The 18,161-nt window shown below is 40.9% G+C and overlaps 1 protein-coding gene and 1 pseudogene across 9 annotated transcripts in view; both read left to right on the top strand.

Annotated features, from left to right (window-relative positions):
* Positions 1-18,161, top strand: part of STK33 (serine/threonine kinase 33) — a 93,536-nt gene that overhangs the window by 10,421 nt on the left and 64,954 nt on the right. For 2 of the 7 annotated variants that reach the window (XM_020789895.3, XM_020789890.3), the window contains exons 2-3: positions 3,112-3,200; positions 5,010-5,070. The exons of 2 other annotated variants lie outside the window; for them this stretch is intronic. Coding sequence is in view for 1 of the 5 variants with exons in the window: in XM_078383914.1 (XP_078240040.1) it covers positions 13,554-13,632 (79 nt within the window). In the remaining 4 variants the exon portion in view is untranslated. Of the gene's footprint in view, positions 1-3,111; positions 3,201-5,009; positions 5,071-12,408; positions 13,633-18,161 lie in introns of those variants that run through there. 3 more of the 7 variants (XM_020789896.3, XM_072985730.2, XM_078383914.1) reach the window with 2 other exon arrangements.
* Positions 7,727-10,776, top strand: LOC140703027 (general transcription factor II-I repeat domain-containing protein 2 pseudogene; annotated as a pseudogene). 2 transcript variants are annotated; one of them, XR_013540881.1, is made up of 2 exons: positions 7,727-7,908; positions 8,668-10,776. The product of XR_013540881.1 is annotated as a general transcription factor II-I repeat domain-containing protein 2 pseudogene, transcript variant X2 (transcript). The 2 variants fall into 2 exon arrangements; XR_013540880.1 differs by lacking the exon at positions 7,727-7,908 and adding an exon at positions 8,263-8,371.

The following is an 18,161-nucleotide window of genomic DNA, read 5'->3' as shown; positions in this document are numbered from 1 at the left end:
TCTTTTTTACAAAATTGCTTTCTTTTAGTTTGTTTTTTAATATACTTTTATATACAGTCATGTGAAGAAGGAAGTACACTCACTCTCTTTGAATTTGTATCGAGACATAATAAAAACCATCTGGTCCTTAGCAGGTCTGAAAATTAGGTAAATACTACCGTAGATGAACAGTAACACATGACATATTACACTGTGTCATAATTTATTTTACAAAAATAAGGCCAAAATGGAAAAGCCATGTTTGAAAAACAAAGTGTACCCTTACTGCTTACATAGGAATTAAGAGGCTAAGTAGCAGCTAGATGCTGCTAACCAAATGCCCTTGATCATCTGCAAGCGTGATCACCTCTATAAAAGCTGAAAATTTAGCAGTTTGCTGGTCAGGAGCATTCAGGTGTGTGTTAACACAATGCCAAGGAGGAACTATATCAACAATAATCATAAAGAAGCAATTGTTGCTGCCCATCAATCTGGGAAGGGTTAGAAGGCCATTTCCAAGCAATTTAAAGCCCATAATTCTACAGTGAGGAAGATTATTCACAAGTGGAAAACATTCAAGACAGTTGCCAACCTTCCCAGGAATGAACGTCCAAGCAAATTCACCCCAAGGTCAGACTGTGCAATGCTCAGAGAAATTGCCAGAAATCCAAGAATTACACCTCAGATTCTACAGGCCTCAGCATGTTAAATGTTAAAGTTCATGACAGTACAATTAGAAAAAGACAGAACAAGTGTACTGTAGTTTGTTTGGAGGGGTTGCCAGGAGAAACCTCTTCTCTCTAAAAAAGAAAAAAGAACCATGACAGTATGAGGTTTGCAACGTTGTATCTGGTGGAGGGGTGATGATTTGGGCTTGTTTTGCAGCCACAAGACTTGGGCATCTTGCAGTCATTGAGATGACCATGAACTACTCTGTATACCAAAGTATTCTAGAGCCAAATATGAAGCCATTTGTCCAACAGCTAAAGCGTGGCTGAAATTGGGTCATAATCCCAAGCACACCAGCAGATCTACAACAGAATGGCTGAAAAAGAAAAGAATCAAAGTGTTACAATGGTCCAGTCAAAGTCCAGACCTCAACCCAATGAAAATGCTGTGGTGGGAGCTTAAGAAAGATGTGCATAAACTAATGAACTGAAGCAACATTGTAAACAAGAGTGGGCCAAAATTCCTCCACAATGATGTGAGGGATTGATAAAGTCATACAGAAAACAAGTACTTGAAGTTATTGCTGCTAAAAGTGATTCTGCAAGCTGTTGAATCATAAGGTGTACTTAGTTTTTCACACATGGCTTCTCCATTTTAGTTTTATTTTTGTAAAATAAATCTTGACATGGTGTAATATGTCATGTGTTGTCATTCATTTGCGGTTGTATTAACCTAATTTTCAGACCTGTTAAGGACAAGATGATCTTTATTTTGTCCTGATTAGAGATATACGACTACCCCTGCACAGGTGGACATAATGAGGATCCAGCCCCCATGGGGCTGGACGGTCCATTCACCGATCCATAGTGGGCACAGGCCTTCCATGGCTCCGGAGATTGCGTTCAGCGAGCCACTCTTTGACCTAGCAGAGAGGCTTGCCTTCTGCCAGGAGTGGCAAGCTGAATGTGATCTCTGGAGTCATTGGAAGACTCTGCAGTGCCAGCGGTGGATCAGTGAGTGGACCATCCAGCCCCATGTGGCTGGACCCTCATTATATCCCCCTTGCGGGGGTATTCGTATACAAATATGAATACCCCCATCTCTAATCCTGATACATAAAGCCATAGAATTCAAAGAGGGTAAACTTTGTTTTTCACATGACTGTAGCTTGATAGTAGAAAACATCTGTACTGTTTCCCATGTGTTCCTGAGCCAAAGATAAAGGGAAGGCAATCTCATAGTGGTTCACTAACATATACTTCAAAACACCTTTCCCAAAGCCCCAAATATAATGAGCAATAAATCATAATAGAATATATCAAAACATAGAACTCCAGAATCAATGCTAATGGTCAGAGCATTCCAAAAGAGGTGTGTTAATGGTCAGAATCCTATCGGTGATTAATGTGTATATTAAATTAACTTGTGTAACTTACTGCGGTGAACTGCTGTCTATTATTAAAAATGTGCTGGTCAGGTTACTAGGTGTGTGCTTCTTGTACGTAAGAACATAAGAAAATCCCTGCTGATCAGACCAAGGGCCTATCTAGTCCAGCTTCTTTTATTTCACAGTGGCCCCACCAAATGCCTCTGGGAACACATGAGACAACTAGATACCTGTCTCCTGATACCCCTCCCCTGCATCTGGCATTTTGAGTTACCTTCCTTTTAAGCCTGGAGATTATACATTCCATTATGGCTTGTAACCTGCAATGGACTTTTCTTCCAGGAATCTGTTCAATCCCCTTTTAAAGGCATCTAGGCCAGATGCCATCACCACATCCTGTGGCAAGGAATTCCACAGATTAACAACAGGTTGGGTAAAGAAATATTTTCTTTTGTCTGTTCTTACTCTCCCAACACTCAATTTCAGGGGAATCTGCTTTCAACATTCCTACACAATCCACTATAGTACAGAGAAGAAATTTGCTAGTGATTTGAAAGAGAACACATGATGAAGAGTATGGGTTGTCAGTGCAGGGTTAGGAGAATATAATCTGAAATGATCAGTGAAGATTATGTTGCTTACTAGGATTCTGTTGGTACAATGAGAAAAAAGTGATGATCAACAAATGCTTGAGTCAGAGAAAGTGAAATTGCAGGGGAGAGGTTCAGTTGTAATGTACTATCTGTGAATGAGGTTTTGAATTTTGGAATGACAACTAATAGGGAATACATACATAGTAAGAGTGTCATTATAATATGTAGTCAAAGATAATGACTTATGAATGAAACGGGAAGCTTGTCCAGATGGAACATTTGTTCCTCTCTGATTTGTTCTGGTTTGTTTGGTTTAGAGTTTAATTTTTGTCCATACTGCTTCACTTCTCTTGTCTCTTGGTTGGTCACCATCTTTTAAAGAAATGGATTAAAAATCTTCCAAAAAGCTTGAAACCCTTTATAATATTTTAAAAGTCTTTAAAATATTCTTGTTTGCTGGATTTTTTTCTTGTTCTGCTTTAGAAGATCATCCCTAAACTGAAAGGTCCCAGCACAGTGGAAATCTGTTGCTAATCCATCTTGAAAATTAGCTGGTTTAATCTGGAAACCCTGTAAGTGATCTTCTTGATTTTTGTGCTTTAGTAAAAAAAAAAGTTTGTTTTGGTGAAGTAGCATTCAATTGAAACCTTTGGATGTGGAGAAGCTTTTGCTTTTTGAACTCTGCCAGAGATACAAAGTGAAATAAAACTGGCCCTTCTCCTAAAGGTGGCTTTTAAAAGCATGGACAATTAGATATGTTTTTTCTGCACTTTTCTCTTTTGGTACCAGTTAAAAATGTCTGTCATTTGGACAAGGGGAAGAATACCAATATCATCAATGCTTGTAAAATACCACAGGTGCTCTATCTAGATGAGACCAGAGAGCAAAATATGAAACAGAGTGGACAGGTTAAGTGCGAGTTGTTAATGATGATGGAATTTATGAATGTTTAGGTTCCATTTTTGGTAACAGGATTAGCGTATGATCTAGGACTGCATGTAGATTTTTTTCAGCTTCTGGTTTTAATAAACCTATTGTATGTAATAAGGTTTCATATTATTTTTGAAATAATAGAAAAAATATGTGGCAGAGATTACGATTATGGAGGCAGTAAGGGATTCGTATGAGAGAGGATTAGGAGTGAGATATCCAAATCCTGTGATCCATCTTGGATCTTTTTGCTGTACAGTACTTAGAATTTGGTTAATATTATATCTGCTGCAGTTCTTGTACAGAACACTTAACCTGAAGCTATGCCATTTGAAATGATGTAGTAATTATGGTAATTATGGTATTAATTGATGTAAAATAATATATGACTGATATCCTGCTCCTTTATTACACATGTGGAAGGCAAATGGCATTATAATTCAGTCACTTCTAGCTGGCAATAAATCCTTGCTGGGATTCTTGAGCACATCTGCCAAGCCAATAGGCATACAAACCTCTGAGAATCCTAGTGGTGACTTATTAAGTGCCAGCTAGAAGTGGCTGAATGTGATGCCATTTGCCTTCGGAATATATAACAGAGCAGAAAATCCTCTTATTGGGAGAAAGGTAGCCAATCAATCAATCAATCAATCAATCAATCAATCAAACAAACAAACAAACAAAGAAACAAACAAGATTTCAGTCTATATATGTTAAATGATTCATTTATTAAAATGTTAAATGGCCACACACATACTTTATGATAAAATACATCTGTTCTAACAATAATCTGAAAAATGTGAATCACATCTGTGCATTGTGGTAGAAACACATTTTTCTTAAAGAGTAATTACCAAATGGATAAAATAGTATGTTTTGTGAAAAATGTTAAGAAAACACAGCACTTTTCCCCACAAAAAACAACAATAAAATTCTGAACATTTGCCTGTTGTTTGCACCTCTCAAGATATGTCTCAAGATATTGAATTGGCTCATTTACTTGATTTTTCCTCATGGATGGATAGTTAACACCCATGTGGCTTTCTGTTACATCATTGATATGGGGGACACATTCTTTCAGTTTTCTATTCCAGCTCCACCATATATATTTCAGGTACTGTTTTCAATTTTCTGGACCATTTGTTAACCATTAATTAACTAGTTAAATAATGACATTTAATTTTACTTGTATAGACTTGGCCCTTGTTGTCCTTAGCAATGGTATGCTTTCATGTGTAATAAAGTGTTCATTTACCCCCAACTCTGTTTGTTTTTCTACTTGTGGTTTTCTCTTCTTTCTGATTTGGTTTCCTCTCACTGAAAATCTGATGAGTCTTGCACTGTTTTGGTGCTTTGTTGTAGACAGCTGATGTTTCTTCGTAAGTGTGAATTTTAAAGGTGTTAGTATAAAAAGAAAATAACATATTCATTTATCCCTTTGTTCAATGTAGGCAGTGGGAACATTTTGAAGTGATATTGCTGCGTTTGTTTAGCTAATCAAATGTGAATCAGGTAAGAATTAGAATTTTTAATCCGTTTCATTAAAATGCTAGATCTATTGGAGTTTATTTTTGTTTCCGTTTTGTAATCCATTGAAAACAAAGCAGTCTAAATCCTGTATTCTCGGCTTTCACGGCCAGGATCTGATGGTTGTTGTGGGTTTTTTGGGCTCTTTGGCCATGTTCTGAAGGTTGTTCTTCCTGATGTTTCGCCCGTCTCTGTGGCTGGCATCTTCAGAGGACTGGAGTAGGCAGTTCAATGCATTCCAATGGGGGAGAAAAAATTCACCAAAAATTAACGAAGACTCAGAACAAAGTCAAAATAAGTTTGCAAAGGTTTTACAAGGTGCACTAATGATCCCAAGCATTTAAAACAGTTTTTGAACATTTTAAGACACTTTAAAAATGGCGAAAACGGACATCGCAAAACCATTGGAATGCATTGAATAGGCTTCAATGCATTCCAATGGGGGAAACATTGTTTCGCTTAGCGATGTTTCCTATGGCGATTTTCACTTAAGGACAGTAATCCGTTCCCATTGGAACGGATTAACCGGTTTTCAATGCATTCCTATGGGAAATGGTGTTTTGCTTAGCAATGTTTTCCCATAGCGATGGTTTTTGGGGAACCAATTAACATCGTTAAGCGAGGCACCACTGTATTTTTTTTAATTGGAAATCATCTGTTATTTTGATGTGTGTTAAGCTACTGGTCAGTGGGAAGAACTCCACTTGTTCATGTGCCAGCATAACTTGGATACATTGTCAGAGCAATATATATCCTTTAAATATAGTTTCTTTACAACAGTGGTGGGCAGCTAGAGGTACTTCAGTTATTTTTGGATTTGTACTTTCATCACTCCTTGTGGGAGAAATGATAGAAGATGCTGTCTAACAACATTTGGAGGATCACATTTTCCCCACTCCAGATTTAAATGGAACTAGGTACCAGGCAAAAGTATTCTTGGGCATGGGTTTCCTGGATGTTGCATGCATGCTCAGTATTTGAATGCAGCCTCAAGGATTATTATATTTCTGTAGAATTTGCCCCCAAATATCCATGCAGACAGTTCAGTGGTTTATTAAGATCCTTGCTCATTTACTCTACCATGCCAAAAAAATAATAATAAATAAATAAAAAAAATCTAGAGTTTGACATGTATTAATACAATTGTGGAAGGTACTTCCAATTGCTTTCCTTTCATTGCCACTAGGTTGTTTGCTTATCTAGGGAAGAAGATATTTGAAAATGCAAACATTTTGCTTCTTTAAAAAAAAGGTGTTGGCGGGGAACCAAAACAGGCAGGCATGCAAACAAAAACACTACAGAACCTTTTAAAACCTTCTGTTGGTAGTTTATAATATGACATTTCAGATTCAGCTTATCCAGTAACAGTTTGTTATGGCTTGGGTTTGCAATCGAAGTATACAGTGCAGTGGGGAGGTATAGCTTGTTCTTGTGCTCTTGCTTCCCACTGTATGCTATCATGTTCTATCTTGCTGTAGTTCATATTTAAGCCAGCCTCCTGAAAATTTCTTAGTTCCTCCAGGCAAATTAAATAAGAATGTCAAAATTATTTGTATTAATATTATATTACAATATTAACATTCAATTTAATTGGTTTTTTAATAGAAGGAGAATATTGATACTTAGGAAAATTATGATTTAGTAAATATAGACATTACCTTTATAGTAAGATATTATATATATAGTACTGTAATGTTGTGATGGTAGTGGTACAGTAGTCTATACTAGTAGGATGAATTGCTGTGATCCTATGGAATCTTTATAAAAATTCTCTAGCTGGTCAGATGCATATTAACAATATAAAATCTATCATGCAAACACTCTCCATTTTAACTTGTTCTGTTGCATATCTCGCATTACCATTACTGGCAGCTATGCATCTTTGTCACATGTACTGTATTACAGTCCATCATAGTTGCATGATACATCTCAGTGCTGCAACATGTACAGTGGTGCCTCACTTGACGAGGATAATCCGTTCCTGCGAAATCGCTATAGAGCGAAATCCTCGTCAAGCGAAATAAAAGAGCCCATTGTAGCACATTGAAAACTTCAGTGTGTTCCAATGGGCGAAATACCTGCTCGTCCAGCGAAGATCCTCCATAGGGCGGCCATTTTCGGGTGCCTGTGCAGTGAAAAATGCCTCCTAAAAACAGCGGGGAGCCATTTTGAGCAGCCACCGGCCATTTTGAAAACCTGACGATCAGGGAACCAAAGCAGGGAACCGATGGTCAGGAAGCGAAAAAAGCCCATTAAAACATAGTTGTAGACGATGCAAAAACATCATCGTGAAATGGATTCGTCATCAAGCGGGGTAATCGTTAAGCGGGGCACCACTGTACTATGAAACTAGTACTTTTGGCATCTACTGCAATGATAAAAGACTGTCATTGCTATATTAAATACCTGCAGTTGACACAGTATACAGGCTATATTGAATATATAGATCACAGGTGTCAAAAGCAAGGCCCGCGGGGCCATATCCGGCCCCCCAGAACTCGTCTGATGGCCCCCAGAGCCATCCGTTTGCACACCATCCCCAACCCCGGAAAACGTGAGGTCCACCCAGAGCTTGGCGGGCGGAGGGCGTGGTGGACTGCGGTTCTTCGGCGCTCCCAGTCGCAGCGGAATTAGCATGCCTCGGACTCCAACTTCCCCCCTCCCCGTGGTCCTGCCGTGTCGCGATTGGCCGAAAGGAGAAGGCACCCGCGGGACGGAGGGAAAAAGAAGAGGCCCATATCTGGCGAGCACGCCCCCCTCCTCGAGCTGCTCGAGCTGCTGCACGAGGAGGAGTTCACGCTGCGCCCCGGTTGCATTGCACGGGTAAGGGAGCCTGCCTGCTTGCCTCCCCTTCGCTGGTGGGGAGCAAGGGGCCCGGGAAGGAGGGGGGGAATGGGGCGGTGGCGGTGAGAGGGGCGGGCAGGTAGGTAAGGAGGCGGCTTGGCCCGGGCGGGAGCGAGGGTGGGCGGGAAGAGAGAAAGCCGGACTCTGCTGAGGTGGGGGAGAGACACCTTCGGCTATCAGGGTGCGCGGAGGGGTGTGTGTGTGTGTGTGTGTGTGTGTGTGTGTGGACTGGAAAGGAAGGCTTGCAAGGCTCGGGCCAGGCGAGCCACCCACCCTCCCCCTCCGTCCATCCATCCCACCCTCCTCAAGGAAAGGGTGCGGGGCCCTCGCGGTGGGATCCAGCAGAAGGGATCATCAGACCGCCTCCCCAACACCAGATCCCGTTCCCCTAACGGGCGGGGGCGAGGGTGGGCGGGAAGAGAGAAAGCCGGACTCTGCTGAGGTGGGAAGAAAGCAAAGGGCCTGGAGGGGGAAGGGAGGGAGGGGAACGGAAATAAGGGGCGCTGGAGTGGGGGAGGAGGAAGAAGGTTGAAGGTTTGGGGGGGTCCCCTCAGGGAGGTGTTGAGCCTGATGGGGTTGAGGTGCAAGCAGGCGGGTGACGTGGGGCCGGGCTGGAAGGGGGGTGGACATGGTCAATTATGGCTGGGCACTATAAAAGGGGGCAGATTGCTGGGCATATATAAGGCAGGTGGAGCGGTAAACTTTGGATATACTTACCACTTCCATGTCACTTTACAGTGGTATAAGGACCATAAACTACAATCAAATACCCCTGAAATGTCCAAGAAAAGAAAAGTTGATGCAGAGGGAAGGCAATTTCAGGAGAGATGGGAAAGTGAATACATGTTTGCGATTACTAGAGACAAGCCGGTATGTCTTATTTGCTATGAGGCAGTGGCAGTGATGAAGGAATACAATTTACGCCGGCACTTTGAGACCAAACATGGAGCCCAATTTGCTAACTTCAGCCACCAGGAAAAGCAACAAAAGGTCAAAGAATTAAAAGGTAGCCTGCATTCTCAACTGAATATTTTTTCAAAAATGACAGCAAAAAATGATGCAGCAGTGAAAGCCAGCTATCTTGTGGCTGAAGAAATTGCGCGAGCTTCAAAGTGCTTTTCAGAAGGTGCATTTGTAAAGAAGTGTATGCTGAAGGTGTGTGAACAGGTGTGCCCTGAGCAGAGACAGGCTTTTTACAATGTCAGTTTGTCAAGAAACACCATCACAGACCGAGTCAGGGACCTAGCCTGTAATCTTAAAACAAAGTTGGCTGAAGAGGCATGCAGTTATGTGGCATTTTCATTAGCTGTTGATGAAAGCACTGACAATACTGATACAGCTCATCTAGCTATTTTTGTAAGAGGTGTGAAGGAAGACTTGTCTGTCAGTGAGGAGCTCTTGGATGTTGTCGCCATGTATGGGACAACAACTGGGAGGGACATCTTCAATGCAGTGGAGGAATCCGTAAATAAAATGAAATTACCTTGGGAAAAGTTGGTGGGACTAACTACTGATGGCGCACCAGCAATGTGTGGAATGAGAAATGGCTTGGTAGGACTGTTAAAAGAGAAAATGGAAAAAAGTAATTGCCACACGCTGCTGATAACTTATCACTGCATTATCCACCAAGAAGTTCTTTGTGGCAAGGTTCTGCAACTGGATCACATAATGTCCACAGTCATGAAAACAGTGAATTTTCTGCGTGCACGGGGTCTGAATCATCGTCAGTTCCAACAATTTTTGAAGGAGGTGAGCATGGAACATACAGATGTGCCATACCATACAGAAGTAAGGTGGCTGAGTAGGAGCACCGTTCTGAAGAGATTTTTTGAGCTTTTGGAAGAAATTAATCTTTTTATGCAAAGTAAAGGGAAGCCCTTGTCAGAACTGTCAGATCCAAACTGGCTGTGCGATTTTGCCATGTTGTGTGACATAACAGAGCATCTCGCCCAACTGAATCTGAGGCTGCAAGGCCGCAAACAAGTCATAACCTCAATGTATGATGCAATAACAGCTTTCCAGAAGAAACTGCGCCTATGGAAGTCACAGCTTGAAAAAAAAAGTCTTGCCCACTTTCCTATCTGCCAGAGCATTTCAACCTCATTCCCAGGTACTTTTTCATGTGCTCGATTGGGTACCAAAGTGAATCGGCTGATTGACGAATTCAATCGACGCTTTTCTGATTTTAAAGAACAAAACTTAACCTTTACCAGCTTTGCCAATCCCTTTAACATCGATGTTGACAGTGCACCACATCACCTTCAAATGGAATTAATAGAACTTCAGTCCAACAGCAGCCTGAAAGCGAAGTTCCAGGATGCGACAGTCGATGACTTTTACCGTCTCCTCCCCCCTGCTTTGATGCCACAGCTCCGACTTCAAGCTGCACGTGTTCTGTCCATGTTTGGGAGCACTTATCTATGTGAACAGATGTTTTCAGTCATGAATCTGAACAAGACCAAGCTCAGATCACGCATCACTGATGATAACCTCCATGCTGTTTTGCGGATTGCTACAGCACAAGACCTAACGCCAGACATCGATGGACTGACCTTAGGAAATCGATGGCAGCGATCTAGTAAGAAATGTTAACAAAGTCAGAAAAGTTTAAAAAGTTAAAAAGTTTAAAAAAAAGTTATTGCCTTGTGATTTCCATATGTTTAATAAACAGTGTTTGGCAATATTTGTATACGTACATTATTACAAAAACCAGTAATAATTGAATGCAGTGACATTAATTTATGATAGTAAAGAGTGGACACATACACCTACAGATACAACCGGCCCTTTGATGGGGACCAAACTGCTGATGCGGCCCCCGATGAATTTGAGTTTGACACCCCTGATATAGATGAACTCAGTACGCTTAGGGGACTTACAGTAGAAATAGTAGGTTGTATCAAGTCTTTTCTCCAGCTATTGTACATTTCTTGTTCTGCTAGGAGATTGGTGGATCTGTTTTGGATGGAGGGAAAAGACTTCTGCAAACTTCTTTTTTTGCAGTTCCCATATTCTCTAAAATTTTTCTTCAGAAACGCTCACATGCCTTTGTGCTTGGAACGACCCCATGAGTACATGGAAGCTGAAGCCTGGATCTAGTTTATGATATGAGATGGAGGAACAGATAGATTTCCATTACTGACTTTCAAAAAAAGACACAGAGAGATCATACATGCACACACCAATTATTATCAGAGCTAGAATAGCCATTAGTATTTTCAAATGAAACTGTGCATTGCTGGAAGAAAGACAACTGGCAAGAAATCTTCTTTTTTGAGATTAGAAGATATTGAAAAGAAATGTTCTTGTCAAGCATCTTGTGACAAAGGGCAGATTTTACTCTCTCTTTTTTTAGCTTTGAGAAAATGACATGGTGATGTCCTTTCAAATGAAGAAATGAATCCTTTTCCTCTGAAAATGAAATTCTCCACATTTCTCAATTGCCTTTTAAGCCTTTCAGCCTGTCAATGAAATTGTGTAATCAAATAATAGCATGCCTGAGGCTTATTGCCTTTTCTTGAGAAACAGTATCATCAAATGGTGTGCTCTATTGATTTTAATCACACTGAGTCAGATCCCTTAAACTTAGAGTAAAAGCACTGGCTTCAGTGGAATTCCTTCAGCGCATCTATTATATAAAGTCATAATTCTGTTCACATCAGAAAAATATGACCTGCTATAAGACTTTGGAACATCACTAGGCAATAGAAAATACATTGTTGAAACTTCTTTTCATGGAAACAATTTATTATAATAGTGTTTTCCTTTGACCGGCTGCTAAAATTGTCAGATATTTCCCTCCATTTTGTCAATGAGTGTTCAAAGTCGTTGCAGTACTCAAATGTATACACTTACTTTTCTTAATGCTTTTTCAGCTTCTTCCATTATAGTTTCTACCTCACTACTGCACTATCAACTTGTTGCCATGCTATAAATATATTTTTCTTTTGTAGACTGTTAAACAAATTTTCTTGAATATGAACACTTTTCAATAGGGCTTTCCCAAACTTTTTAAATTAACAGCATCCTGAGGACTGTTTTGTAATGTCTTCTACTCAAAGTGTACTTATTAAAACAATATACTGTAGATGTTTAGCTTAATTTGAAAATATACTTAGAAAATATAAACAAAAGACTGTGGACAAATAGTTTTTAAGCGTGCTAATAGCTGCTATCTAATACAGTATATGATTGTGTTTAGAGAAGAAATCAGAAATTCTTGATTCATTTAAAGAATGTTTTGATCTTTCTACCAGGATCAGATTTCATGTGTTGGCATTTGAAAATTTTCTTGTAGACTTTTGACAGTACTTAGAATTCCTGAAAGGAAATACTAATGGTAATCATAGTATTAATCAATAATCACCCATGTCTCAGTTTAAACCTACAAATACTGCTGCAAGGTGATAAGCTATTTGAAGAAAACATGGTGATGAGTGGTGACGAGCAGAACAATCCAAAGTGCTGAGAGGAGCAGAGGAATGGGTTAGCCAAGAGAGATGAAGAGGAATCTGTTGTTTGCCTTTTGCTAGAAGGAACAGAACAGCTTGGATTTCAGTGATACAAATCTGGTTCCTCGTTGCCTATAGAATGTCCATCCCATTTTCAAGCTTTCTCTCAACCATTGCCTGATTTCTTGGACATACTTATGACAACCCCTTTCCTCCACAATCAGTGGTAGTTTTCTCTGCTGGTGAAGGCTCACAGAGAGGCACAAATGTGCTGTTTGAGCTATCATCACTGAGGTGGTAGGGTTATGTTGTTTGGACAAATGCACACAATTTACTGTATAATAATAACAGTATGCTCCAAATATTTTTACACAGAGAATTTGAATTGAACTTGAATTTGACACATTAAGACGTACCTAGGTCACATTGCAGATCTAATTGTACTCATTGCACATTAATGTACTCTTAGAAATGGCTGAAATCCTGTTGTGCTGATACACTGATGCATAACTTTTAGAGGCAAAATATCCCAAGTTAAGAAATATCCATAGAGTTACACACAATTGACTTCCAAAGGTTTTGCCTTTGCATAACAGGATTTCAACCAATAAGTTAACATGTTTGGGTTTTTTTCTGGCAGAAATCAAAGTCTTGGCTGTGGTTATGTAGTGTTGTCTTGAATTATTTTAGCAGGCATGTAACTGTCAGTGTTAGGAAGGAATAACATAATATAAAAAATTAAGCAATAACATTTCAGTTTATTTTCATTGCTCAAAGCATTGGAATGTCAGAAACAGATGAGATAAATACCTTTGCCTGCATTTGTTTGGATTATCATTTTTGTGTTTGTTGGATTGTCTTGTTCTTCTTTGGTATTTTAGGAATGTTTTCATATGTAGGCTGGTTCTTCATGCATAAAAACAGGAGTGCATATTTGATATGGTTGACTAGCACAAAATGTATACGAAATAATCTTTTGGTTAATTATTTTGTAGTATTCCCTGTGGTAGGTAAACTATGCTTCCCTTTTGCATAGTTGATCATTAAACTGATTGATGTACCATATCTCAGGGATAGCCAAGTTATAAATGGTTAAAGATCATTTCATTTTCCAGTGAGGAAGAAACCTAACGTATATGCTGGTGTACAAGACGACTTTTTGGGACCAAAAACATGCCTCCAAGTGGGGGGGGTCATCTTGTACGCTGGGTGCACTTCATTTGGGCCAGGAAGGAGCTGCCACCACCATTGAGTGAGTGACGCGGGGCCGCTTTGGCTGGGGAGGAGGGCAGGCAGGCAGGCAGGCAGGCAGTTGGTCTGGATGGAGGGAGGGAAGCACAGCCTGCCATGCCTGAGCAGCCAGAGCCTGCCACTGGGCTGCCCGCCGCTCCGTGCTGCTGAGCCAGCAGCGTGCTCGCTCACCCGCCACCCGCCCCTTTCCCTTCTTCTTCCTCCTCCTCCTCCTCCTGCCGCCGCCCGCCCAGGCTCTTCCTGTTGGGGGGGGTCATCTTATACAGCCGGTCGCCTTGTACGCCGGCAAATACGGTATCTTCACATGGGTTGACATATCTTAGTCAGAGGTATATCAAGATTACAACAAATGTGTACTGCAGCTTAGGAAGGACATTATTCACAACAATCCAAATGAGAACAAGAATATTAAAGTCTGAAGATTTGTCTATATTTTGCAAATTGAAATAATTACTTTTCTTACCTCTGAAACAGCAGACATATCTTATATGTTGTCGTTAGAGATGGGGGTATACAAATATGAATAGCCCCACATAGCTGGAGTTAATGAGGATTTGCCCCCTGGGGCCGAACCGTCCACTCATGCATCCGCTGCCGGCCCTGCTCTTCCTTCCAATTGCTCCAGACCACCCGGTCGGCTAGCCACTCCTGGTGAAAGGAGGAAACATGAGCCTCCCTGCAAGGCTGATGAGTGGCTTGCTGACTAGGTGCTCTGGAGCATTTGGAAGGAAGAGTGAGGCTGCTGCAGCCAGCGTATGTGTACACGTGAGTGGACTGTTTCAGAGGGGGCAGCTGTCTTGAGAAGTCTCAGCTGAAATTGCTTTTAATATATGAAGTTCCCTCCCTATTTCTGCCATATCCTACTAAAGTTGCCTCTGAGTTGTTACTCAGTGCTAGATATAATAGACTTGTTGTTTGTTGTTTACTTTTTTATGCATTCAAAAACATATATTGTACAGAGGTTCATCTAGCCCAGTGATGCCGAACCTATGGCACACATGCCACAGTTGGCATGCAGAGCCCTCTCTGTGGGCACGCAAGCCATAAGCCACCATCGAGAAATACTTACTCATCCTCCGATCCTGGATTTCGCCACTCCCCTCTGCTTGTGCAGTGGTCCAGAGGAGAGGTGCAATTACGGCCATTACTGGTCTAGCCTGATGGGTGATTGGAGGACCAATAAGTTCTCTGTTAACATTGCCCCTAGGAAAAAACCAACAACAAGCATTTAACCCTTGCAGTGCAGAGGCAGTTGCTTTTTTTTTCTAAACTAAAGCCTCAGTATTCAGGTTTAATTGCAGTGTTGGCACTTTGAAATAAATAAGTTGATTTTGTGTTGCAGTTTGGGCACTCGGGCTCAAAAAAAGGTTTGCCATCACTGATCTAGCATATAGATCTCAGATAGGCTAGAAATGGCATATTTGAAAGCTACAGTGAAATTGTTTTTTTCTCAAGAGTTTCCCAGTGTTCCGCACAGATTGTTCTTAATATTGTACAATACTCCCGCAAAATTCAAGGAGGAATGGCTGGTTCTACTCAGCATTCTATGCTTTTTGCACAGATAAATAATGCAAAAGCAAAGAAAAAAAGAAATCATGTGTTTTATTCTCAGGAATGCATCAAGAATTTCATGGGAGATGAGGGAGTTCCAGTGAGAGAGACAGGAATTTGTATTTTGTTTTTGAGTATTCATTACATCTCTGATCAGTGGTCTTCCTGTATAGTGTGACATGGGTTATGGGTGCTGCTAAAGAACGGGAGAATTTTGAGCAATTTTGCCTTCTTCCAGCAGCTCTCCCACATACTGTTGCACCCTCTTCAGGAGAGCACATGACTTTCTGAACAAGAATAGGTAACTTCAGAGGGGCTGAGGGCTGCTTTGATTGACTGGCTGCACTTCCAAGTGGCTGTGATCAAACTGGAAAGGAATATGGGCAAAATGTCTAATGAGCCAATCTTCTATTCTGTGTTGTCTCGTGTCCTCCCAGAGGCATATCTGGTGGGGCAACTATGAGATACAGGAAGGTGGACTAGATTGGCCCTTGGCTTGATCCAGCAGGGCTCTTCTTATGTTCTTATGTGTTTATGTAGCTTATAGGTCAGGGAACAGGGATAAATTACCCCAAATGGGGTAAAAGTGAAATCCTGGAGTTTATGAGCAGAGTGCTACCCCCTCCCTCCCTCCCACCCCCACCCTCTGCAGCCAAACCTCAAATTGTAAGCCGTCTCTCCCTGTTACTTCCTTGGTTGCAGCAGGGCACTTGTAGATCCTCTGTTAGTTCAGAGATTGGAGATAAGCCTCCTTAATTGGTTGTAGCTGTGGATTAGCCCCAGTCAATCAATCAATCAATCCGGGGCTTCTGAATGACTGCTTCCTCTGGAAATGACTGCAAACAAGCAGCAGGAGGGAAAGGAGCAAGGAACAAGCAAGGGAAAGAGGGAAGAAAGGTGCAAGAGACCGAGGACTTCATCAAGCTTATTTAAATGCATGTAGAAAATTGAGTGAGAAAATGGAGGGAGGGAGGAAATGGAGGGAGGGTGGGTGGATGGATATGTGTGTGTGTGTGTATGTGTGTGTGTGTGAGAGAGAGAAGGAGTGAGTGAATGAGAGAGACTGACTCAAAACTATGAAAAAGAACAGGCAAGAAAAAGAGAAACCTTGAATTAAGAAGGGGGGGGGTTATGGTGCTGTCTAGGTTTATCATTGCTTTCCTTCCAAGAAGCAGGCATCTTTGAATTTCGTGACTGCTGTCACCCTCTGCAGTGATCATGGAGCCCAAGAAAGTAAAATCTGTCACTGCCTCCATATCTGCCCCTTCTGTTTCCCAGGACGTACCAGTAGCCATGATCTTAGTTGTTTTAATGTTGACTTTCAGACCGTTTTTTGCACTCTCCTCTTTCACCCTCATTAATTCCTCCTCACTTTCTGCCATGCTTTTGCGTAGTCAATGAAGCAGAAGTAGATGTTTTTATGGAACTCTCTGGCTTTCTCCATAATCCAGTGCATGTTGGCAATTTGGTCTCTAGTTCCTCTGCCCCTTCAAAATCCAGCTTGTACTTCTGGGAGTTCTTGGTCCACATATTGGTGAAGCCCACCCAACTTGTAGTATTTTGAGCATAACCTTGCTAGCGTGTGAAATGAGTGCAATTGTTCGGTAGTTGGAGCATTCTTTGGCACTGCCCTTCTTTGGGATTGGCCACTGCAGAGTTTTCCATTGATGATGATAAAAAAAGCCCACTGGTTCTTTGATATTGGGCTGTGGCACCAGGGTGGGTGACAAGGCCTTTAGCCTGGTTTGTTCCTTTTTGCACACCACACATAGAATGATTAAAGTGGTAGGGAACGCCCCATCTCCAATTCTGCATTGGCTGTCTCTAGCAAGCATGTTGTTGCTACCACCACTCTGGTAGCCACTGATGATGATTAAATCCTCTGCGAGCTAGCAAAAATTTAATGTAACTTGCTAGGCACATTGGACACCTTACTACTCCCTATACCACACCATGGCTGGAGTGCAATGTGTTCCAGCAAAAATAGTGCACATCTTTATCAAATTTGGTGCATCCTGCTAGTTCGGTACACAGCCTGTGTAGATTCAATAATATTTTTAATTCAAATAATGTATGATTTCCTTCCTTTCGAATCAAGGAGGTAATGTCGGCGTATATAAATTTTTTGGGGGGGTAAAAGGTAAAAATGTTCCCTGACCCCTGATGTAGCTTCTGGAAATGAACTGCCTAAAGTAAAGAAATTACTATAAACATTATCTGTTACACTTTGGGTCACATGACTCAGTATGAAACATAATGTCTACAGTAATATTTTAACTTGAGACAACTCACCTCTAAAATATGATTTTGGGAACATGTGAAAAGGATTTCATAAAGTGAAAGCTAACATAGATCATACGGCGAATAAAAGAGCTGAAGATTTAAGGAAAGGTTGAGTTGCATATAGTGGAACAAACACTAGTTTAAATGAATTACTCTATTCTAAAGAATCAAGCAATAATACAGAGTACAAAGAGTACTTTCTGTCAAAGGCCCCATGTCCTTTCGCCTCAAATACTTCATGCATGGTAAAATAAATATTTACTTCTCCAGCACTGTTTTTATCTCAGTTTATTTTTTAATTTTCTTGATATCCAGTGAACAGTAGGAAGATAGAATGTAGTCTGTAGTTTTGGAGTACTGTGATTTATCTTTATCCAGTGTTGCTCATACTTCCTTCCATGATGGTATTACTCATTTCATTATGGCCTTCACCGTATGTACTAAGATGTTTTGTGGACCTGCACTTAGCAAAAATCCGATACCAGATCATAACAATGTAGCACTACTTTACCTTTTCATAAACTGAAGACCTCAAGATAAATAGTGTTGTTTAAACCTTGTCTTTTATAACATCCAGTTTAACCCTAATAGCTTTTGAGGTTTTCTGCACTTCTGCTCCAATGCTGTTTATTCAGAGAGTGCAAGGTTCTTCTATATTACTGCTGTAGTAAAAAACCAGCCTTTCCAGTACAACTG

Source organism: Pogona vitticeps, chromosome 1 (assembly GCF_051106095.1).
Source record: "Pogona vitticeps strain Pit_001003342236 chromosome 1, PviZW2.1, whole genome shotgun sequence".
NCBI lineage: Eukaryota > Metazoa > Chordata > Lepidosauria > Squamata > Agamidae > Pogona > Pogona vitticeps.
The sequence above is the reverse complement of the archived record's forward strand: the minus strand, read 5'-3'. Positions and strand labels throughout refer to the sequence as shown.